This window comes from Macaca nemestrina, chromosome 7, assembly GCF_043159975.1.
Source record: "Macaca nemestrina isolate mMacNem1 chromosome 7, mMacNem.hap1, whole genome shotgun sequence".
NCBI lineage: Eukaryota > Metazoa > Chordata > Mammalia > Primates > Cercopithecidae > Macaca > Macaca nemestrina.
Genome location: NC_092131.1, coordinates 127,400,085 through 127,422,702, shown reverse-complemented (window position 1 = coordinate 127,422,702; position 22,618 = coordinate 127,400,085). Strand labels below are relative to the sequence as shown.

General features: G+C 50.4%; 2 protein-coding genes across 9 annotated transcripts in view; both read right to left on the bottom strand.

Annotated features, from left to right (window-relative positions):
* Nucleotides 1–22,618, bottom strand: part of LOC105470181 (uncharacterized) — a 318,425-nt gene that overhangs the window by 52,071 nt on the left and 243,736 nt on the right. The window lies entirely within an intron of this gene.
* On the bottom strand, nucleotides 2,607–21,486 carry LOC139364424 (golgin subfamily A member 6C-like). Of its 7 annotated transcripts, none has more exons than XM_071101017.1 (19): nucleotides 21,327–21,486; nucleotides 20,383–20,483; nucleotides 12,439–12,558; nucleotides 10,398–10,478; nucleotides 9,508–9,546; nucleotides 9,192–9,242; nucleotides 9,010–9,091; nucleotides 8,804–8,910; nucleotides 7,682–7,768; nucleotides 7,467–7,574; nucleotides 7,186–7,273; nucleotides 6,293–6,798; nucleotides 5,949–6,017; nucleotides 4,534–4,609; nucleotides 4,012–4,103; nucleotides 3,354–3,456; nucleotides 3,174–3,271; nucleotides 2,930–3,083; nucleotides 2,607–2,843 (listed from the first exon to the last, which is right to left on the bottom strand). In XM_071101017.1, exons 2-19 carry the CDS (start codon nucleotides 20,437–20,439, stop codon nucleotides 2,629–2,631), a joined length of 2,133 nt encoding a protein of 710 aa, XP_070957118.1. In that variant the 5' UTR covers nucleotides 20,440–20,483; nucleotides 21,327–21,486; the 3' UTR covers nucleotides 2,607–2,628. The 7 variants fall into 7 exon arrangements, with proteins under 7 accessions (XP_070957118.1, XP_070957122.1, XP_070957121.1 ...); XM_071101021.1 differs by lacking the exons at nucleotides 20,383–20,483; nucleotides 21,327–21,486 and adding exons at nucleotides 10,791–10,885; nucleotides 16,003–16,091; XM_071101020.1 differs by lacking the exons at nucleotides 20,383–20,483; nucleotides 21,327–21,486 and adding exons at nucleotides 10,791–10,885; nucleotides 15,112–15,234.

Here is a 22,618-nt window from a genome sequence, read left to right as displayed (position 1 = left end):
GTATGCCCTGCCCTGTTCTATAAATATATACAAATACTCTGTGGTACGCCCTGCCCTGTTCTATAAATATCTGTAAATACTCGGTGGTACGCCCTGCCCTGTTCTATAAATATCTATAAATACTCTGTGGTATGCCCTGCCCTGTTCTATACATATCTATAAATATATACATATACATATAAACACACACACACACATATATATGTACACCTACACGTGGCTACCGCCTCACCTCTAGCTTTGGGAATCAGTCACCGTGCTGTCCTTGTGGAGTCTTGTGGCCCAACAAGAGGAAGCTCTCCCCTGACATTGCCCCTCAAACGTGCACCACCTCCAGTGAGCCTCCCTGTCATGCCCAGCCTGCGGACAACCAGCCCCCACCATCCCTTCAACCCCTCAACAAACATGGGGGCACGGCGCAGGCAGCTGTGTGGACTGACAGTCTCTACCAGTCCTGCTGTCCCTCGGCTGAGAATCAAACTCATTTCTGGATGACGGGGAATATGTCCTCTGCTGGCTGTGTTCTCTATGGAGCTCAGGGGAGGGAAAAGGCCAAGCCATTTCTAGGGTGCTGTTGGGAGCAGTGTAAAGGCCACACCCTTTCCAAGGGACACTTTTCCTGGAAAGTCCCTGGAGTTTAGGTGAAGCCAGCTCTGGCCACTAGAGAGCAGGGCCATGAACTCAGCCTGGAGGAGCCTGCGGGGCGGCAAGCACTCTGGAGGGACAGATGGAACAGGTCACCAGGTGCACTGGAGGGACAGACAGAACAGGCCACCCTTTCATTGAATATTTGCACCCTTTCAGTGAATATAGGCAAATCTGTTATTCCATCTGTAAAATCATATTATTGCTCTCCTGTTAATGTCATATGTATAAAAGTATCATGAGGATGCCAAATGCTAAAAATGGAGATGGTCTAGTAACTAGAAATGCCCACCCCAGGGAGCGCACATACATCTCTCCCTACATCCTAATAAAGTGATGTATTTTGGAACACAGACATTAGAACTTCATGAAGTTGTAGCTGTTGATTCTTTCCCAAGCATCATAAACTTATGATTTAGGCAATATATGACTGAAAAAATTCATTCATCATGTATAGACACATTAACATAAATATGGCACAAATTATGCCTCTAACTGAAACCGAGAGGTATAAAAACATATTTCACTCTTCGTAAAGAACTTTGTGAGGAAACATAACTCTGTGATTCTATAGACACTTTTCCTCATAATACTTTCACCTTCACAAACAGTAGACTGCATTGCAGCTTGTAAACATTTTAAGTTGCATAAACTTCCCCTTGATTTTCAAATGTAGTATAATACTGTCTACTAAAACTCCTTTTTGTTTCAACTAATACTCTCACATATATTGGTTTATAATAATGGTCATTATTATTATAAAAGTGTTTTTCATTCAAAGAAAAGAAGCAAATTCCTGTGTCAGATTAATCAATGTGGTTGAAGAATAGGTATTAGCCAGAGAGGTCTAGATGGTAAAATCAATCTTCTAGCCTCAAAGAAGCTCCGTGAACACAGAGGAATGCCAGGTGTCACACAGCTTTCCTTCACTCGAATTCATTCTTGACTAGAGCCTGTATGCCTGTTCCAGGGACATTTAAACTCTGAAAGGATTTCTGATGATCTTTACTATATACATTAAGAAGAATGCCAGGCAGTGCCCTTTTGTGCACTGAGCCATGTCGTCATGTGATTAAAACAGGTAACATGAACTCTGACGTTAAAATGTATTGTGGATGTGAAGGCTCTAAGCTAGAAGAGATTTTCCGCATCCACAGTCAATGATGGGAGCCTTTCATTCCTCAGAAATAATCCCTTTTAGGTCATTGAGAAAGAGTCCAACCGCTGCAGCTCATGCTGCGATATCTTCATGAGCCCAGAGCACGTACAAATCCTAAGGGAACTACCATAGAACCGCGCTCATTCCTGGCACCAGAACAAATGAAACACACTCTATCCTGCACACACCTGCCAGAGCAGGCCACTTTCCTCTTCTGTGAGATTTAAAAAGCTCCCCAAAATGTTACCACTCCCATCCCCAATACACAGAAAATAGGGGGAAAGCTGTTTCCAGTTCTCGGCCTTTAAACAACTCTAAATGTCAGTATTCACAGGGGCATATTACAAAGTAAGAAACAGTGCGCACTTGAGGGCAAACCACATATTGAGCTAATGAAGAGCTCACTGTGATTAGGATTCGATCAAACATAATAGCAGAACATAAGCACATTTTATCTGAATTTTGTAAAGAAGATACGTGCTGCAATAACATTTAAAAAAAGCATGGCAGCCTATTCCAAACCAGCAAGAATAGTTTTGTGCAAATAGTGGGTCTTTTTCTTTGAACTCCCACCACCTGAGGGCAAACTCGATACGCATGCTAATAACCTACAATTATCAGATAAAAAAACAAAAATGCTAAAGGATGCCAGAGTGAACATCAGGGAAAGAGGCCTCTCCCTTAACTTTTTATAAATAAATTTAAACTCTAAATTAGAAACACAAATAAACATGAGGGGCTCTAACATTCCAATGAAGTAAATGAATTGTGTAGGACATTAACCACATTTCGTTGTTGTTGCTTTTAAATTTCTTGACCAGCTCTCAGATGATGATGATGTTGATCTCCCTGTTCTCCGCTGCCCGGTAAAAGAATGGGACGCAGGGTTTGCTGGCCAAGCCTGGGTGCTCCTGGGTGTCCTGCCTTACAGGAAGCAGCTGCACGATCTTCTCTGCGGTGGGGTTGCCACGGGGAGAACCCTCCCTGGCCTCTCCCGCTGCAGGCTCCACGCTGTCGGCCAGGCTCACCTCACAAACATCTTCGGAGACAGGGAGGCGGGGGTCTGAGCACAGTGCGAGCCTCCCCTGCGCCTGCCTGCCCACCCCGCCTGAGGGCGCTACTCACCACCCTGCTCCTCCGCAGCCCCAAGCTCCTGGGGGGCTGGGGCCCCTGGAGCGGGCTCCTCAGCAGAGTTCTGTGCAGTGGGGAGGAATTTGTCATGCCCCTCGTGGTGGCCCATGAGCAGTAACACCGGCTCCTGCAGTTCCAACAGCTTCACCTGAAGGGAGGGGTGCTCAGCTGCCATGACTGAGCCGGCACCAGCGCCAACGCCCACCCCATCCCTATAGAGATATTGCATGCCCTCTACCTTCATCTCCTCCTCCTTCTGGGCCAGCCTGATGATGTCCTCTTGGTGCCGTGTGTTTGGCACTGCCCCATGGCTCTCATATATGGTGATGTAGTCTCCTGGAAGAGGACAGGGCTCAGACCCTGGGGCCCCTCCGACGGCCCCGCAGCTCCCCATGCCATGCCCTGGCCTCCTGCTTACTCATGCCCTCTCTTGCTCCAGAGAGCTGGATGAATCCAAGCTCTCGTTTTTCCACCTGCTCCTTCCCGTCTGCCTTCTCCTTCGGGAGGTCCATAAAGCTGCTCTGGAGACAAAATAATGGGGTCACATTCCGGGAGTGACCTGTCCTTCCCGCCCCCACTTTTCTTGGCCCATGCCAGGACTCGCTCACCTTCAGCTTCTCCATGGCCCCCTGCAGGGCCCGGTAGGTCTCCCCACACACAAACTCACCCCCAGTCCCTGGGGCCGGGGCCTCAGCCTCTGGCTCCTTCCAAGTCGAGGCCACCAGGTGAGCCAGGTGCAGGCAACACAGCCTTTGCACCTTCCGCTGTCCACATAGCCGTGCCTGCTCCTCCTGGGCAGTGGCTCCAGTGGAGTTGAAAATGCCACATGAAGGCAAGAGCTGAGTATTCTTGTAGGGGCATACACAGAACAAATGGGGCAGGGAGGTGGAGCACAGCCCCTTCCCTGGGGTCTCAGAGAGTGCACCTGTTGGTCACAGGTGAAGTGGTGTCTGACCACTGCCTGGAAGGGGTGAGGGTCCAGAGAAATCAGAAGGCGGGGAAACCTAGAGCATAAGGGGGTCTGGGAGGGACCACAGAGGAAGGTGGCAAAGTGGGGCAGGGACAGTCAGACTCACCATGGCCTCCTGGCTCTCCAGGTCCTTTGGGAAGCTTGGCATCAGCTGAGGCGCCTCCTCCTCCTCACCGTCCAGATGTCCTCCTTCATCTCCTGTGGGGAGGTGGCCACAGGGGTCCTCAGACAACCCAACTAGGGAGGTATTGCGGACCCACTTCTCCCCACCCTCACTGTGTAACCCTGAGCCAGCCCCTCCCCAGAGGGGAATGAGCTGCTGTTCTTTATTTTTCCTTTTAAGAACCAAGATCTTGCTATATTGCCCAGGCACAGTCCCACTACCGGTCAGTGTGGGAGTTCTGAACTGCTCCCTTTCTGATCTGGGCCAGTTCACTCATCCTTAGGTAACCTGGTGGCTCCCTGCTGCCAGGAGGTCACTATATTCATGCCGAGTTTATTGCAGACACCCGGTTGGCATAATGACCAGCTCTTCTAAAGGTTTCTTCCAACCCTTCAATCTTGTGCTGCTGACAGTCCCCCCTTCCTCCTGGGGCTGTCTCCTCTTCCCTTGAGTGGTCTCCTGTACCTTCTCCAGGGAGAGCCATGAGGCTCAACTGGGCCTCTAGGTGTCGATTCTGCTGGCTGGCAGCTTCTAGGTGCTCCTAAGGGAATGGAAAATCAGTGAGAAGGCACGGAGGATGCCAGGTCGTCCCCCTTGGGGCCCTGTCCTCAGCAACTCCCTCCCCTGGGTCTCCTGCAGATTTGCTGGGCCATCTCAGCCACTGCTTTGCCCCGAGTTTCCTGCTGCTGCAGTGGGTCCATGAGCTGGGTCTGCAGCAGTAACTCCCTGTGCAGCACCTCCTTCTCAGAGCTCAGCTGCTGATAGGGGGCCACGTACTGCTGCAGGTGACCCAGGTACTAGTCTCACTGCTGCGCAGACTCTGAGATCCTTGGCTCTTCAGCTCCAGCTGCAGGAAGGCCCTGGGCATGAGGGCACGTGGTGGCTGGCTTCCAGATTCTGGGCCCATTAATAGGGTAGTGAGGGCACTGTGGGGCTCTGTCACCTGCCTGGGCCCCTGGCCCATTGCTCCAGGCCTAAGAAACTTCCTCCCTTGCCTAGAACCCTATGCCTCCTTCCCCAGCCTCAAATATCATTTATTTGGGTCCTTCTTCCCACCATTTAAACTGTAGGCCACAGACTGGTGGAAAAGCAGAGGGAGCCAAACGACCATCTGCTAAGTGTGCTACAAGCCTAATGCTTTCCATGTATTCTCTCATTTAATCCACAGCACCTCTGCAAGGAAAATGCTAACTTCCTTTTGAAGTTAAAGAAACAGAGACTTAGAGATGAAAAGTAATTGAATGCTGACCAGAGGAACCAAGGCTCAAATCCAGTTTGAATCTAAGGGGGGTTTTTTGTTTTGTTTTGTTTTGTTTTGAGACAGTGTCACTCTGTGGCTGAGGCTGGAGTGCAGTGGTGCAATCTTAGCTCACTGCAACCTCCACCTCCCACGCTCAAGTGATTCTCATGGCTCAGTCTCCTGAGTAGCTGGGATTACAGGCATGTGCCACCATGCCTGGCTAATTTTTTGTTGTTGTAATTTTAGTAGAGATGAGGTTTCGCCATGTTGGCCAGGCTGTTCTCAAACTCCTGACCTCAAGTGTTTCTCCTGCCTCAGCCTCCCAAAGTGCTGGGATTACAGGTATGAGCTACCACCCCGGGCATAAGGAACCTCTTATACCAGTCTCTTCCCCTATGATTGGGGGGCTCCATGCCTCTAGCTGGAATGATGATGTCGAGATCTGGGAGAAGCCCAGGGCTACCCACCTCTAAAATCAGAGGGCAGGAAGCAAGAAACAGGTATAGGGCTACCCTGCAGGGTGCTGAGGTCACCTTCCCTCCAGCTAGAGCTGCCTTTGGCCTGGGACCACCCCTCCCCAGAGGCTGATGCCCGCCTCCCAGCCCATCTTAAATGGGGCAGAGGTTACTGTCTCCTTCACCTCACTCAGCTTCTCCTGCAGCTCCTTTACTTGCTGCTCCAACTGCAGTGCACTCTTGTTCTCGTTGTTCTGGACAGAGAGAAGCAATCAGTGGCCATCCACTGCAGCTGGAGAACGCTGAACTTGGTGTCTGTCTCCCAGGTCACCAGGAAGGTGGAGGCAGGTTAGAAAAATCATCCCCTCTCCCCCACAGCCATCAGAGCAGGGCCTGATGAGCTCTGGCTCACAGGTGCCTTTCGAAGTACCATGTCATGTGAGGGTTACTCTGCCCCATTTTACAGGTGGGGAAACAAAGGCCTGGAGGGCTAGGGATGAGGGCAGCCTCCCCAGGTGGGGCAACCCACCAGATCTTTGAAGCCGCACTGTGGCTCGGGCAGCTGCTTGTCGAGCTTTTGGTTCTGGGACAGTGCGAACCTGTCCTGCATTCGCAGCCTCTCCTCCTGCTTTCGTAGCCTCTCCTCCTTCTCCCACAGCCTCTCTTCCTGATCCCACAGCCTCTTCTCCTGCTTTTGCAGCCTCTCCTCTTCCATTCGCAGTCTCTCTTCCTGCTTTCGCAGCCTCTCTTCCTGCTTTCGCAGCCTCTCACCCTGCTCCTGAAGCCTCTCCTTTTGCTCACACAGCCCCTCCTGCTCCCGAAGCCTCCTCTCCTCCTGCTCCCGGAGCCTCTCCTCCTGCTCCTGAAGCCTCTCCTTTTGCTCCTTGCTCAGGAGATTCAAGGCCTGGTTGTTTTCCACCTGGGATTGGAGTTTTTCCACCAAACTCTCCACCTCCTTCCTCAGGTGTTTGGCCTCATCTTGTAGCTGCTCCACGTCAGAGGGCCCTGCTGGGGGCGCTGGGGATGGGGGCTCAGCTGAGAAAGGAATCAGACAATGAGGGCCTCTGGATTCCCCCTCCCACCCCTCCCCCACCAAAAAAAACCAAGCCTCCTCTTGATGCACAGCTCCTCTCAGGCTTCCCAAACTTGGCCTCACTGCTAATGATTCCTTGCACCCGATGGAAGCCAATTTCCCAGCCATGTCAGATAGCACCGTGGGTGGCTGACAACGGGCACTCCTCCCTCTTTGCTGATGGGGAACCTGAGGCTCATGGAGATGACAAGACTTCCTGAATCCTGGCACAGACCTCGTTCCCTCTGCCTCAAAGCCCTTCCATCTACCCACCTCCCTGGGGCATCCTAAGCCACCCCACAGCCCTCTGATGCCTGTCCTGCTGCCAGGTCACACCAGCCCCATCTTACCCATCTGGGGTTTGATTTCGGACAAGCTCCTCTCCAGCTCCTGTATCCGATGTATGTCACGCTTCTTCTCCTCCTTCAATGTGTGAGCCTGCCCAAAGCACAGGGGGAAAGGGTCCTGGAGAGAGGGGCTGGTGACTGGACAGGCTACCATCTCCCTCTCTGCCCCCACCTCCACAAAGCCCAGATCCACGACCACCTCTGGCTGTACTAGTCCCATGTTACAGATGCCCAGAAAGACCCAGTGACCCATGTAAGGTGGGAGCTGAAGGCTCAGGTCTCACCTCCACCGACATTTTCCGCATCCTCTCCTGCCACCGGGCCCTCTCTCCTTTTATAAGTTGAGCAGATTCGTCTCTCTGCAGCTGGACTTGTTTCAATGACTCTGTCACCTGCAGGAATGGGCACAGAAGTGAGGAAGGGCTGTCACTGGTCCTCACCTGCTCCTGGTCACCTGGGGTCGTCTTCCTTCCACATCCCTCCCTCTGCAAAGTCTCACTTGTGTCACGTGTGCGTTCAGCAGCGCCCGCTCCTTTAAGGTCTGCTGTAACTGCCGCTGGAGGACTGCTTCACTGCGGTTCGAGGACTGGATGGTGAAGAGTGAGAAGTTTTGATGTGGGTCGCCCGGGCAGTGCCCCTTAAAAGGGCTAGGGCTAGGCTCAATATACAACTCGGTCAGTAAAGATCAAGGCATTTCCAAGCCTGTGGCCTGCTTTTTAAAAGAACTCAGTAGAGTTGGAAGGGACAGGGAAAGAGATTGAATTTACAGCTGGCTAATGGAGGCCCAGAGAGATCAGATAGTAATGCAATAGTTATTTGTATTACTACTACCACTGTTTGAAACTTTATGGAGTGCTTTACCAGGTACCATGCTAACAATCCCATTTAATCCTCACAACCATCATATGAGACAGGTCTTAGGGTAACCTCTATTGCGTAGATGAAAATCATGGAGTGTTTGAGGTTAAGTGCTTGCCTAAGATCACTGAGACAGAGCTGAGATTTGAACACTCAGGTGGATCTGATTCTCTAAGCCCATTTTTTCTTGCTATGGGTGGGGGCACAGATAGAAAGGGGGATATTAATCTTTTGTTCACTTTTTGAAAGGGTGATACATTCACATAGTTCAACACTCAGAAGGTACGGAAGGGAAGTGTCTCCCAGCCACCCTGTTACTCTCTCCTGAGTTTTTTAATGAATGCTTACAATAACAGACATGTTTTATGTGTATTATCATAGTACACACACACACACACACACACACACATCTTTCCTCTCTCTACAGAAATGGTGACATACTAAAGGTTCTCTTCTGTGCCTTCACAGTACAAGTACCCGATACCCCACCTGGGACTTGGCCAAGGACACAGCCAGGTAACGGCAGGGCAGGCATTTGGCCTCCATATTCTGCATCCAGTGTTCACTCCCCACAGTGCCCCCAACTCACCCACAGCAGCTGACTCAGCCCCAGGCTGCCTCTAACAACCACACACAAAAGCAGCGAGAAATGAGCATGCTGCCTTCTGGGCAGGACACTGCATCCTGCAGAAGGGACCTTTAGGCTCACTCCTCCATCTGGGAAGCCAGGCTGCCAGGGGACGGGGCAGCTGGTTGGACTCACCCTGTCCTCTTCCCGCTGCTGTGTACACACAGCAGAGAGAGCCCGCTCCAATTCTTGAATACGCTGTAAGGAGGATTGCAGGCGGCCGGCCAGATCCTTGGACTCTTCTGTAATGAGAGAGTTTGAGATGGAGCCCAAAGGAGTCCCCCTAAAGTGCCAGTGTCAAAGTGCCAGGGTGAAGGATGATGGGATGCCCAGATTCCCACCTTCGAAGTGTCTGGCGGCACGTTTAGTATGGTAAAGGGTGGTCTTCAAGTCTGCCTTTTCCAATGTGAGGATGTTGATTGTCTGGAATTGAACGTTTGGGAGAAAAGCCAAGCAAGTGCTGAAAGAGACGGAAAGAAACATTCTCCGGAGGACAGGAGAAAACTCCCCACCCTCCACTCACCTCTAACTGCTCCGTCTGTGCTTTGTGTATTTCATTGTTTGCTTTCTTTTCCTGTAGGAAGAGGAAGACAGAGCTCTTACCCGGGGGAGGCAGAGATGGCACAGCAAGAGACATGCCCCCAGCATGCCACCAATGCCCCAGGACAGGCACACCCATGGGACCAGGTTTTCAGGGACCCTGTGGGTATGGGGTGGAATCTGAGGGGTGAGTCTTCTTCCCCAGGCTGGGAGTGGGTGAGACGAGACTGGCGCCTCTACATCTGAGTGCCCCTCAAACCCAGCAGTCATGTTGTGTTCAAACAAAGAAATCACATTACTTCTTCCAGCTGATGTTCCACTTGTTTCTTCTGTTGTTTCTGTGGGAAGAGTCAAATTCAGGTGACTGAGGGGGGCCCCCTCAACTCTATTGCCCAAGCCTGGAAGTTGTAGGCAGGGACCAGGAATGGATTTTAAAGGCAAAGTTCTCAGACCCAGTGGCAACACGAACTGGTCAACTCTCCTCAGGCTCCCAAAGACAGAGGATTTGGGTCTTTGTGGGTTTTGCCCACAGCCACGGAACTCAAAGTCTGAATCTGGATTCTCTCAAAAGGACAGTAACATAAACCTCTAGAGACGGAGTCTGAGAAAGGCCCACCCTTCCGCCAGCTTGTGATTTAGAAAGATGTGTTCATTTGACAAACATTTACCGAGCACATACAGGCCAGGTACGGGTCTTCACAGCAGATATACAGGATAGAAAAGGACAGACGGTAGCCATTGGCCCTGAGATTTCCATTCTAGGGGCATTTTAATCTCAGACTGTCGGAGCTTAAAGAGATCTTTGATACTCTCTACCTCCTCTGGAAACACGAGCCCAAGGAGGAGAGGTGGCTTGTCCAGACTCAAAGAGCAAATTAGGGACTGAGTCAGAGCAGAAATATGGGGCCCCTGACAACTCTCACTTTCCTGAGAGGCGACAACCCCAGGGCGTGTGTGGCCAGGACTGGAGCAGGGATGTCTGAAGCAGAGAGTCAGCAAACAGGACAGTGACAGAAGAGCCATGCTGCATGCTCCGTGCTCTGGGGTCCCCCCAGGTGAGGCCTGGGTGCTTCAGCTCCCCATCTGCCCTTTGGACCAGGGGCCCTCAGCCCCTTTCTTCAGAGCCCCAAAGGGAAACTAAAACCCAAGATTGGCAGCGTGGAATCAGGGGACCCCACTAGACTCTTACCAATGATTCTATGTTTTCATTTAGTTGATTGATTGTTGCGGAGCTTGAGTCCAGGGCTACTTCCAATTGTTTGTACCGGCTCTGAGGTGCACGCAGAGAGGAGGAGTTGAAGGATGATTGCGGGGAGAAGTAGAGAGAACAATCATTAGGGCTGCTGTGTGTGGGCTGTCTCAGCTGGCATAGGGGCACGCAGCCCCTACTGTGAGAGGAGCTTGGAGGGCTGGCCTGCAGGGTCACTGCACCTCGGCCCAGGGCATCTTACCTCCAGACCCTTCAGGGTAGCAGATGATGCAGAGGTAATAGAAATAAAAAAAAAAAAATTACACGGGTTACAGTTATGGATATCGAGAAAGTAAAAAAAAAAACAGCAAGGGGCTGGGCACAGTGACTCACGCATGTAATCACAGCACATTGGGAGGCGGAGGCGGTTGGATCCCTTGAGGTCAGGAGTTCGAGACCAGCCTGGTCTACATGGTGAAACCCCATCTCTACTAAAAATATGAAGATTAGCCTGGCATGGTGGCAGATGCCTGTAATCCCAGCTACTCAGGAGGCTACGGCAAGGGAATCTCTTGAACCCCAGAGGCAGAGGTTGTAGTGAGCCAAGACTGCACCACCGTTCTCCAGTCTGGGTGACAGAGTGAGATTCTGTCTCAAAAAAAAAAAAAAAAAAAAAAAAGAAGAAGAAGAAGAAAAAGAAGAAAAGGAAAGAAAAAAAAAAAAGCCCCAAATCCCACATGCCTGTTCTGTACATTATTCCCAAACTACTTTTAAACTTTAAGGTATGTCTCACCATTTCCAAGATGATATAAGATGCAGGGAAGGAAAAAACCCAATCAATCAAGCAGGAGAAGCAGCAGACATAAACAGGCTGAAGGATAATGCCGGCAAAATAAAAATAAGCCAGGGGCCAAGTATCCCCCAAACCAGAGAAGCCTCAGGGGCATGCACAGCTGGAGACAGTATGCCAGAGAGGGGTCCTGGCACTGCCTCACCTTCCACTTGTTCAATGGGGGAGCGCTACCCCACTGGAATGGTGAAGGTTGGACACCAGCACCTTCAGAATGTCCTGAATCTACATGAGGTGAAAAGGGAAAAACAAGGGCAGAGGGAGAAAGACAGAAGTGGCTTAGAGAGAAACAAGAAAGTCAGGGTAGGAGGAAGATGTGGGTTCAGGAAAATGAAATGCTGAAGAAGAGCAGAGGAGATTGGAACCATGGCCTGTGCCATTCTTCCAAATGGCCACCTGCTGCCTTGCCAGGGGCAGGAACAAATAGCGGGAAAAGTCCCCTGAGCGATGTAGTCACAGAGTAGAGTCACCTGACCAATGCAGCTCTTAATACACTGACTGGACCTCTCTCCTCAGGCCCAGGGCATGGGCCATGAATCTGGTAATGCTCCAGACCTCCGCCTCCATTAAAAAAACCAGACTGCTGAGTAAGGGTTCACTTGAACTAAGGGGGCTCCAGCTAAAAAGCAAGTTTGAAAGACACTGATCTTGTCCAGTATCATCTTACAGAGGAGGAAACTGAGGCCCAGGGGAAGAAGTGATTTTTCTGTGGTCACGCAGCAAGCTGGTGGCAAGTTAGATCTTCTCTTACTCCTAGTGCCTGGGGCTTTCCTCACCACACACTGGGGCCCTTTCGGTGACTCCTAAACGGACAGCCTGATGGCAAGTGTCTGAACTCATTGGCCCAGCATCCCCTTGAGACTGGGGATGAGGAAAATCAAGCAGCAATCACCATTTCCTGGGTGTCCTGAGTGTTTACAATGGCCAAGTACTAGGGATTAACATAAAAACAACAACAAGGGATCTCATTTAATCTTCAAAAATGGAAGTCAAACAATACTACCCCTACTTTACAGATGTGAAAAGAGAGGCCCAAAGAGCTCAAACAACTTGCCGTAAGTCAGATCCCTAGCAGTTGGAGAGGCAGGATTCAAACCCAGAATTCTTAACCAGTACCCAACAAACTCAACAATTACCCTCTACTGCCCCTTGGGTCCCCTGTCGCCAGGAAGCTGACCAACCAAGACTCACATCCCCAGGTGAGTGGCAACCACCAGAAGTGGTTGTCTCAGGGCTACGGCCAGTATTTTTCTTTTTCGTCTTCACTCCTGCCGGAACACCAGGGCTGCTCCTCTGCTGATATTCTTTTAGCTGTGGGAAAGAAGAGCAGTCATACTCATGAGGACTACCAGCCCCTACAGCCACATCCTCCTTTACAGTTTTTGCAAAAAAAACTTATGCACCATCTGATTTAATGCCACCAACAACTGTACAAGGTGTTGTCACAATCACTTAGTGACTGAGAGGGATTGATATTATGGCTAAAAAGCAAGGGGGCGGGGGCAATAATGGAACTTAAACTCAGTTTTCTGACTCCAAGCTCCGGGGTTTTCCACAAATCAGCAGCTGCCAGGGACCAAAACCAGAGGCAGAGGTAGAAAAGTAAACATTAAGTAGTCAAGAACTGCACACTTTGTGCTTTAGAGTCATACATCCTCACATGTCTATTAGTGTGAATAAGTGCACCAGTATCTCTCAGACTTTTATATCAATGTGTCCTCATGCCACAAGGCAACTTTTTTGTTAAATCTGGGAATTTATCAGAAAGAGGACACCCCAAGTCTCATTTCAAAGAAAAGTCTGGTGTGCTCTTAGGAACCTATGTGACTGTCATCCCTAAGTACATTAAGGATTCTTCCTCTCTCAAGAGAGTCAAGGGAAACTCATGCTTCAGAAAGATCTCCCACATTTATCCTGTGGCACTCAAAGTACCGAAGTTGAGATGATACGAGTAAGACTCAGGCTGTTAAGTTCAGTTTTCCAAGATCTATTCCACAGAAGATGAGCAAATGTCACTTCGGAGACCACTGACTGAAGTGCAGTCTGGTCCCAGAACCATGGAGAATTAGAATGTGAGGTGGAGAACTCAGAAAAAAAGTTAAAGTCTCTGTGTTGAGTAGAAACCTGGGAGAAAACCAAACCCAACCCATTCTCCCATTGCCACCCAGAGATAATGTCAACATTTTGAGCTCATAGGCAAAGGGTAGGCTTTTCACGCTGTCAATGTCTATGTGACGGGAGTAAGGCAGCCTGAAACCTCTGCCTCTTAGGTCCCATAGTCTTCATTCCCATTCCAGCTGGAAATTTGTGCTGTGACCAGAGGAACCAGAAATTGGGTGAGAACGGTTAGGGGACTGGGTTGTAAGATAAAAGGCTGGTCTTGCAGCAGTAATGACAGTTCATAGGGGGATTGTGACATCACTACATTCCACTCCTCCTGGGGGTGGGGGGAACCACATTAGTGTGGTGGCTGAGTCATGCTGATCCATGATGGTGGAGCAGGATGTAGGACTGGGACACAGGTCCTTGGAGACGCCAGCCCAAAGACCACAGGGAGATCGGGCTTGGGTCAGCAGGAGGGGAGAGTAGAGTCTGCAGCAGGGAACCCCAGGAATCACCAGTTCAAAGTCACGCAGGGATAAATGGCAATGGGGGGGCCTGGGGCTGGGGGACCCACGTCCTTGGAGAGGTGAGCCCAAAGAACCCAAGGAGGTTGGGCTTGGGGTGGCAGGATGTGAGGGCTGAGTATGCAGTGGGGAGCCCCAGAGGTCGCGCACCCAAAGTCACCCTGGGGTGATTGGTGAGGGCAGGGGCTGGGCTGCTTGCTGAAGGAGTGGGACTGACTGCCAGGACTTTGGTGGGGGGAGCCCAGAGGTGCCAGGGTTGGGGACCCCAGCCCGGTGTGTCTCAGGAGTGGTATGGACTCTGGCAGTGGTCTTGTCATTGGAGGGGATCTCTGGCTGGATTGGGGGGCCACGACCTGGTGCTTTTTACCTTTTTCTTGGCTGCTGCCAATTTGCTCTCTCGAGTTTCTTCTAACATCGCGGGGTGGGGAGGGAGGCAGGGTTGGGGCCACATCAGGGAACACCTCCAGTCACCTAACAGTCAGCTGTGTGACTGAGCCAGAGGAGGCGTAACCAGGGCCCCAATAGAACACAGAAAAGGGGCGTGGCCTCCATGCTCCAAGCCCATTGGTCAGTGAGAAAGATGAAAGGGAAAGGAGGCGTGGCCAGGCAGCAGTGTGTCCATAGCAACCTGTGGCATCACAAGGGAAGCTGCCCATGCAACTGCTGTCCCCGCCCACTTGGGGCAAGGGGCGGGGCCTGCATACTCCCGGAGAGGGGAGGGGCCGGCTTTTGTTTTAAAACTTTATATATATGTTTATATTTTATATATTTGTGTGTCAGTGTGTGTGTGTACATGTTCCTTCAGAGCTGTCTTCATTATCCAGCTTCTATGCATGGTCTATGATTTTGGCCTACATTATTCATCTTCAGATGGAGTACAAGAATTACCAGTATTATCTCTATTGAGACACAAATCCTATAAAAATGTAAAATTCATATTTTGTCTGATGATTAATGAAGCAGATTATATTATCCAACACTCCAATATGGTAAAATAAGCACAAGCAATTCTCTCTCTTAAAACATTTCTCTTATTCTCCTACATTATTAAGATTTTTTTAAAGCAAGAAACATGTCTAATATCTTTAAAAACACAAAGCTTTTGGATCGGGTGCAGTGGTTCACTTTAGTTCAGGAGTTCAAGACCAGCCTGGGCAACATGATGAAACCCCGTCTCTACTAAAAATAGAAAAATACCCTGGTGTGGTGGTGTGTACCTGTAATCCCAGCTACTCACGAGGCTCAGGCAGGAGAATCACTTGAACCCAGGAGGCGGAATTTGCAGTGAGCCAAGATCAAGCAACTGCATTCCAGCCTGGGCAACAGAGCAAGACTCCATCTCAAAATAAAATAAATAAAATAAAATAAAATAAAATAGAAAAATGCAAAACTTTCGATTTAATTAGCACTCAAAGCTCTTTACCAGTTTAAAGCAAATACAAGGCCTCTTTTTGTAGAATCACCTGGCCTCTCTAAGCCTTGCAAATGAAACTGATTTTCTCACTTGATACTTGGCTATGACTTGCAATCATGAAAATCAAGAATTGTGTTATGTCACTGTGTATTGCTACCTGAATTCCACACTATGCTGGGATCAAGGGTTGAATCTTTCATGATTTGCTCCATAATCTCTGAGCTTCTTATCCCACACCAAACTAAGCTTTTTTCTACAGTTCTACCATTTACAGTTAGTAGACAAGAGGGTTCTCAATAATGTAGTCTCTGGACTAGCAGCACCAGCAGAACCTGAGAACTTTTTATAAGTGCAAATTCTCAGGCGCCACCCTGGACCTGGTGAATCAGTAACTCTGGAGTAAGGCTCAGGCATCTGTGCTGCAGTAACCCCTCCAGGTGTTCAAGAACCTCTGGCATACAACAGGTAGAAAAATGTATTTCCTTCTGTAGGTCCAAAGCCAGGGATATCATATGTTGTGTCTTGATATGAAACAATGACATGCAATTAAAAGACATAAATCTCCCTCCTGCTCTCACCCTCCATCCAATGTGTTCTATTTTTATGAGTTAAATAAGAAAACAAGTGCAATCAGAGATTCAGTCTAAAAAGTATATTTACAATGTCAGTTCTCATCCAGCCTGATCTCATACAACACCATTTACACCCTCTTACCTCTCAAGTTTTAAAAACATATCTTCACAAGGTAAGTCACAGGCACACTAGCAGTTCCATAATAAAACACTAAGTAGATTGGAATGTCCAAACTTACTAGAGAAGAAAAGTGGAATCATTGGCTATATTTTCAAATTGCAATCAACAGGATATATAAGTTTTGAATTTTTTTCACCTTCATACTTCCAAGTTAATAGAATTAAACGAGAATACTCCATTCTTTCACAGCCTCTAGCCAGGCAAAATCTTCCTGTATTACTTCTCACTTTGAATGGATATAAAGCAGAGTCCTCCTAGGCACATTTTGTATACCTGCAAAGATGCAGAACTAAACACTTCCATCTGTTCAATATTCAAACAAAAGACCTGTAACCCAGGATGGTGAGTGTAATACTTCAGCAGTAGCACCAAAGCCTCCAATATGAAAAGATACCAAGAACGCCTCTAACAAACAAAATGAGCTCAAGGCCGGGAGTAGTTCATGCCTGTAATTCCAGCACTTTGACAAGCCAAGGTGGGAGGATTACTTGAAGTCAGGTGTTCAAGACCAGCCTGGGCAGCATAACAAATTCACATCTCTAGAAAATTTTTTTAAAAATTAGCTGGGCATGGTGGCACAAACCTGTAGTCCTAGCTACTTGGGAGGCTGAGGTAGGAAAATTGCTTCAGCTCAGGAATGCGAGGCTGCAGTAGCTATGATCATGCCACTGCAGTCCAGCCTTGGTGACAGAGCAAGACCTAGATAATTACAGTCTGTCCTGCTCCTATTTACATTAAAATCACTAAGTTTAATGCTTTCAATCCGCAGGATAAAAATTAAGTGAAATGTGACTTTGGAGGTTGGCCAGAAAAGAGCAATGGAGAAACACATACTTCAAACAAGAATAAAAATGGCCAATAAGCATATAGAAAAGATTAAAGGCCAGGCCCGGTGGCTCACACCTGTAAACCCAGCATTTAGGAGGCCAGGTCAGGTGGATCACCTGAAGTCTGGAGTTTGAGACTGGCCTGACCAACATGATGAAACCCCGTCTCTACTAAAAAATAAAACATAACACAGGCATGGAGGTGGGCACCTGTAATTTCATCTACTTGGGAGGCTGAGGCAGGAGAATCACTTGAACCCAACAGGCAGACGTTGCAGTAAACTGAGATCGCACTGTTGCACTCCAGCCTGGGTGATAGAGCAAGATTCCAACTCAAAAAAAAAAAGAAAGAAAGAAAGAAAGAAAAAGAAAAGAAAAGAAAAGATTCAAAAGCACTAGATACCAAGGAAACGTAATGAAAACAATGAGATTTTCTGCTTAAATACCAGCAAAGAGAACAAATAAAAGGGGGAAACTGGAGCTCCGCCCCTGTTGGTGGGAGTATAAACTGAACTATTTTTTCTTCAAGATAATTTGAAAATTTCTATTAAAAATCCTCGAACTATTTCATGTTATTTTCCTCCAGAGATTCTCCTTCTATGAATTCAGTCCAAAAATGTTTGCTCGATTCCATTTAAAAAAAAAAATATATATATATATATATATATATAAAAGAAAATTTACTTCAGGGGTGGAAATGATTAGATTAACATAAATCGAGCTTTTAAAAATGATGATGCCAAGGATATATTTACTGCCATAGAGATATGTCCAAAACATAGTGACAAAAGACCACATATTATGATTCTACTTTTAAAAATGTTTATAGGCATAAAAAAGTATAAAAAGCAACAAACCGGAATGTTTGGATGGCAAAATTAAAGACTTATCTTCACATTTTGTCTTCTATATTATTACAAAAATAATGTGATTTTCTTTATAATCAGGGAGAAGAATTATTTTCATTTATTTATATACAAGTTTCTTTTCTTTTCCTTATTTTTTTGCATGGATATATTACCTGTAGTCTAGAGAGCTTGAGTCGCTGCCTCTTGACGTAAATCAGCCCATTTCAGTCTCTATCAGTTTGCCTTTTTTGGATATTTCAAATCAATGGAATTATACAATATGTGGTCTCATGTCTGGCTTTTTTACTTAGCTAATGTTTTTGAGGTTGGTCCATGACATATAAATTTCTGGGGCCAGATTCTGCCCTCTCAGAAGTATGGGAGCCAGGGCCCCGCCTGGCCATAGCTTTCTTGTTCTGCTCTAGGCACTCCTAGCCCCAAAGCCTCCAGCCCCCTGGACACCTCCATCCCCAGCTATGCCATGGCTCTCTTCATTCTAGGCCTTCTGCTCATCACATTCACCCTTGTCCTGGTGAGTGCCTGGCTGGGCTCGGGCTCCTTCTTGAGGGGCAGGCTGAGCCTTTGACGCCTTGAGCCTTTGAGCCAAGCTGAGGGGTGAGCAGGCCCCTTTACACCCCTGTTTCCCCCACCCAAGCACAGCATCTCCTCAGCCCCCAGCTGGGGTTGCAGGATTTGGGGGCAGGGGGCTGGGCCTGATCCCAGTGTCCCTGCCCTTCTTGTCAAGGTGCTAAAGTGGAGGGCCTCCCTCAGGGTGTTCAGCCTGGGAGTGTAGACTCGCACAGTGCGGTACAGAGGACACTCCAGACAGGTAAGTGGAGGGCGGTTCACCCTGACCCCATGCCAGGTGTTTGTTCTTGGTAGTGTCCACCACCTCCATTGCCAAGGCCTTCTGCAAACACTCCCTGGGGGCTGTCATTGGCAGCCCTGGGTGGTGCAGCCAGTGTGCCAGAAAAGCTCCCCACTACCGTGGGCAGTGGCCCAGGCAGTCAAGCAGACCCACCAAGTAGGCTCCACCAACCCCTAGCCTGTTCCCAGCTGCCTCCCACCAACCCTAGAAATGATGCTGGGGGCTGACAGAGACTGAACTTAGGTGCACAGGGGGCCAGGAGACCTGGGACAGAGAACAGGAGGTGTGGGGAGGGAATCTTCCTTCTCCAACTTCCCACTGCATTATGGCCAGACAGCGGCACCTCCAGGTCCTGGAAGGACATGTGTGGACCCAACTCAGTTTCCCCTTTGTCTTGTGACCTTTCTTCTCCCTGGACCAGGGCCAGGTGGATGTGGGAGGAGACGCAGCACCATCCTGGGTGCACTCAGACTCATTCCTCACTCCTGGCCTTCACTCCCTTTCCTCTACACACAGGTGACCCCTCACGCTGCTGATCCCTCTGCTGAAACCCAAACTCCAAGCCTCTCCTCTCCCCGCCTTCACCTTGCCCCACGGCTTCCACAGACAGTGCCTCAACGCTGAGGAATGAATCCGGAGTTCCAACACCACCGACTTTCCCAGGAACTCAGAGCCAGAGAGGGCCAGGGTCCAGCCCAAGGCCTCACAGCCAGGGACTTCTTTCCTCCTACACCCCCAAGGACTGGACTTGCAGGGCTGGGACAGAGGTGGGGTAGGGGAAAGCAATGCCTTGTCAACCCATGCAGGGAGCCCCACTCCCATCCCCAAGGTGCATAAAGTCTAGGAACACCCCTGCTCCCACGTCTATGCTCACTCAGGGCCCTGCTCCAAGTGCTTGGCACTCACACCAGCCTCCCGCCCTCCATGCCACAGGTATCTGTCTTGTTTACAGAGGGGGAAATGGTGGCCAAGAGCCTCCCCCAGCACACACAGCTAGACCCCACAGAGGACTTAGGCACAGCTCGGGGATCCGCAGTCTCTGCTGCCCCTCCTGACACCAAACTGGGGTCCTGCTGCCAGGTGGCAGGAAGGGGACAAAAGCCTGCCCCAAAGAGGACTGGGGAAGGGGCACCCTTATGCCTGCCTGGTCTGATCCAGTAGGGCTGGAGAGACTGTCAGTCCTAAGAGAAACGCTGGCCCTTTGGGGGTATGAAAAAATCAGGAAGCAATCCAAGGTCGGTGTTTAAAAAACTGATTCTTAGATACTTAGACAGTCATCTGGTATGAGGAGCTGGGAGGGCCCCAGGGTACCGCCCACAAGAGGAAGAAGACTGAAAAGGGGTCAGAGTGGAGGTGGGGGCTGCTGAGGACAAGACCCACCCCCTCCCTGACGCCCCGAACTCAACCACAGAGCCAGTCATCCTCAGGCCAGAGGGTGTGAGCAACGGGGCCCCTGGCTGCTCTATGGTGAATCAGAGCCAGTGGGTGTGGGGGGTCTTCCAGGGCAGGTGTGGGGCTGCCAGGGCAAGGTAGGGCAGGGTCACAGGGCAGAGACTGAGGCTGACCCCTGCAGCCCAACTGCAGGGGGCAACACAGGGATAAGAAAGGGTCTTAGTCTAGAAAGCCCCAGCAGCTCCTATGCCCTTTGATGCTTGGCAGTGGTGGAACCCCGAAATGGTCTTGGAACCCATGACCTCGAAGGGGGAGCCAAGGATAGTCCTGACCCATAGGCTCCTCTTCCTGCAGGCAGTGGGCAGGCCCAGTGAGGGGACCCCAGGAGCCCAGACCATGAGCTTACCTGGCCAAAGACAGCAGGCTGCACCAAGACATCAAAGAGGGTTGGTGGACAGATCATCACATCAGGGTTGACTGCGGCCGGCACCAGGTTCCTCTGTACTTCTGGAATGCACAGGCCTCTCCTTCCTATCCCTGAAGCGCCCCTGCCCCCATCCCAGCACCCCGAAGACCAGCCTAATAGATGCATTTGTCCTAGGTCAGCCCCGCTGTCCAAGCAACTGCAATTTCTGACTAGAGAGCCAGGGCGGGGCATGGTGAAGGAGGGGACAGGGTGTAGGAGGGGTCCCTGGAAGATGCCCCCTGGGATGCCCTGATGCCTAAAACATTCCCCAGTGGGCCTTCTCAGGGAGGGAGGGTTATGGCAGCCTGTTCTCTCCAGCCACCTCCATCACCACAGGAGCCCTTACAGGGGTCTCAGGAGACAACTGGCTCACTGGAGCCAGGACCAGCATAGACACAGCCCTGGGGCGGAGGCTGACTAGGTGGTCTCTCTGTCTTCACTCTGTCACTCTGTCTTCAAGTTTTGGTCTCCTGGCCCACTACAAGCCAGGCTGTTTCAGGCTTTTATGAGGCCTTGCACAGAGACAGAGTTCAAACACAGCTGGTGAACACAGCGGGCTTTAGGGAGGTGGCACATACTTGGGGGTGGGGACTGGGTAGCAGGGAAGGGCAGCTCTGGGGGCTAGCATGCCTGTCTGGAGGTGGCGCAATGGGACCTGCACCATGTGAGGAGAGAGGGTCCACCTGGAAGAGTGGACCAGCCAGATGGCCACCAAGCTGGATGGCCACCAGCAGAGCCTGCAGGACAGCAGAGGGGGCTGGGAAGGGACAGAGGACAGCTGAGGGGCAGGGAACCTGTATTCCTCCATACACACATGTGAGTCTTCCCTAAGTGGGTCTTCCCCACGGGGGTGAGGGAGCATTTAATACACACCTCCAGCTCACCTCAAACCATCTCAGGAGGCCACCACCAACTCACACAGGCCAGCTGCATTGTCACAGTGACCCCAGAACAGCACAGCCCTGTCCGTCAGATGAATAAACAGAGGGAGACACACATCTCACAGCCAGGAGCAGGGACTCACACCCAGGTCCAGCTGCAGTGCTGCTTCGATGGCTCTGCCTGCACCTCCTCCGGGACTCAATTCCCGCTAACAAGTGAGCACTTGAGTACGGGTGAAATAGGTGCTATTATCCCCGTCTGGCTGCTGGGGAAAGGGAAGCAAGGCACAGGTGACTTGCCCAAGGCCAACGTGACAGGGCTGCTTCAACCCCATCTGTCTCGGCCAGCACATGTCCATGGCAGAGGCTTTACTGTGATCCAAACCTGGAAGGTGGAACTTCTTCCAATGTCCCACCCAGGGCACAGATCATGCAGCTCCATGTTTGGAGAGGTGACAGTGTGGGAAACAATCTGTCTAGGCCAAGGCCTCATGGAGCCCAAGGTTCCCTAGGGTCAGGAGAGCAGTGGAGCCCACCCCAACACCCATTGGAAACCTGGAATCTGCACCTGCAGGAGATCAGGAGAGGGGTTCAGCCTCTGATGCACCTGCAGCAAGGTGAGACAGGCACAGGTGGGCGCCCTGCTTCCAACCAGCCTCAGGTGGGCAGGAAGCATATCTCCTGCCTGACCTTCCTCTCCAGCCTCCCCAAAGCGGAGGAGAAGGGGCAGCCGCCCATCAGGCCCTTGCCCAGATTGAAGCCGCTGAATCTAGGACCCAACAGGCGAGTGTGACCCCTGACTATCCCAGGCCCGGGCCAAGGCAGTCCTGTCTCTGGTGAGGGCCTGGTAGACAGGAGATGTGATGTCCCCACGTGGCTCTATAAACCTCTGATTGAGGATAATCAAGGAAACAGGCAAGACCATCAAGCTCAGCCAAAAACACGAGGAGGACCAGGGGCAGGCAAAAGTCAGTTTGGGCCCATGCCTGGCCCCTGGAAGGATGGTGGATGAGGGGCCAGCCACAGTGAAGGGGAATGGATGGCCACGGGCTGGGTGGTCAGGGCTGTCAGCTCCTGCAGCCCCTGTGGAACATCTGCCCAGGCCTGGCTCTGCACTCAGCCTTCTGCCTGGAGCCACAGGTGCCTGGACACCAGCCTCAAGTAGGGATGGAGGTAGGAAAGGCACTGTGGCCACATGCAGGCATCTAAGCATGGGACAGAGGGATATCGTGCCCCAAAGAGATAATACAGGCCAAAAACTTAAGCAGATGTGACACCATCAATAAACCCCCTGT

Excerpts from the sequence above, each read along its gene's own strand:
- LOC139364424 (XM_071101016.1), bottom strand. The coding sequence starts at position 14,325 with ATGTGGCCCCAACCCTGCCTCCCTCCCCACCCCGCGATGTTAGAAGAA. Across the intron at positions 6,018-6,292 it reads AGTGCGGCTTCAAAGATCTG|AACAACGAGAACAAGAGTGC; the intron begins GTGGGTTGCCCC and ends CTCTCTGTCCAG. Across the intron at positions 4,610-5,948 it reads TGCAGGAGAAGCTGAGTGAG|GAGCACCTAGAAGCTGCCAG; the intron begins GTGAAGGAGACA and ends CCATTCCCTTAG.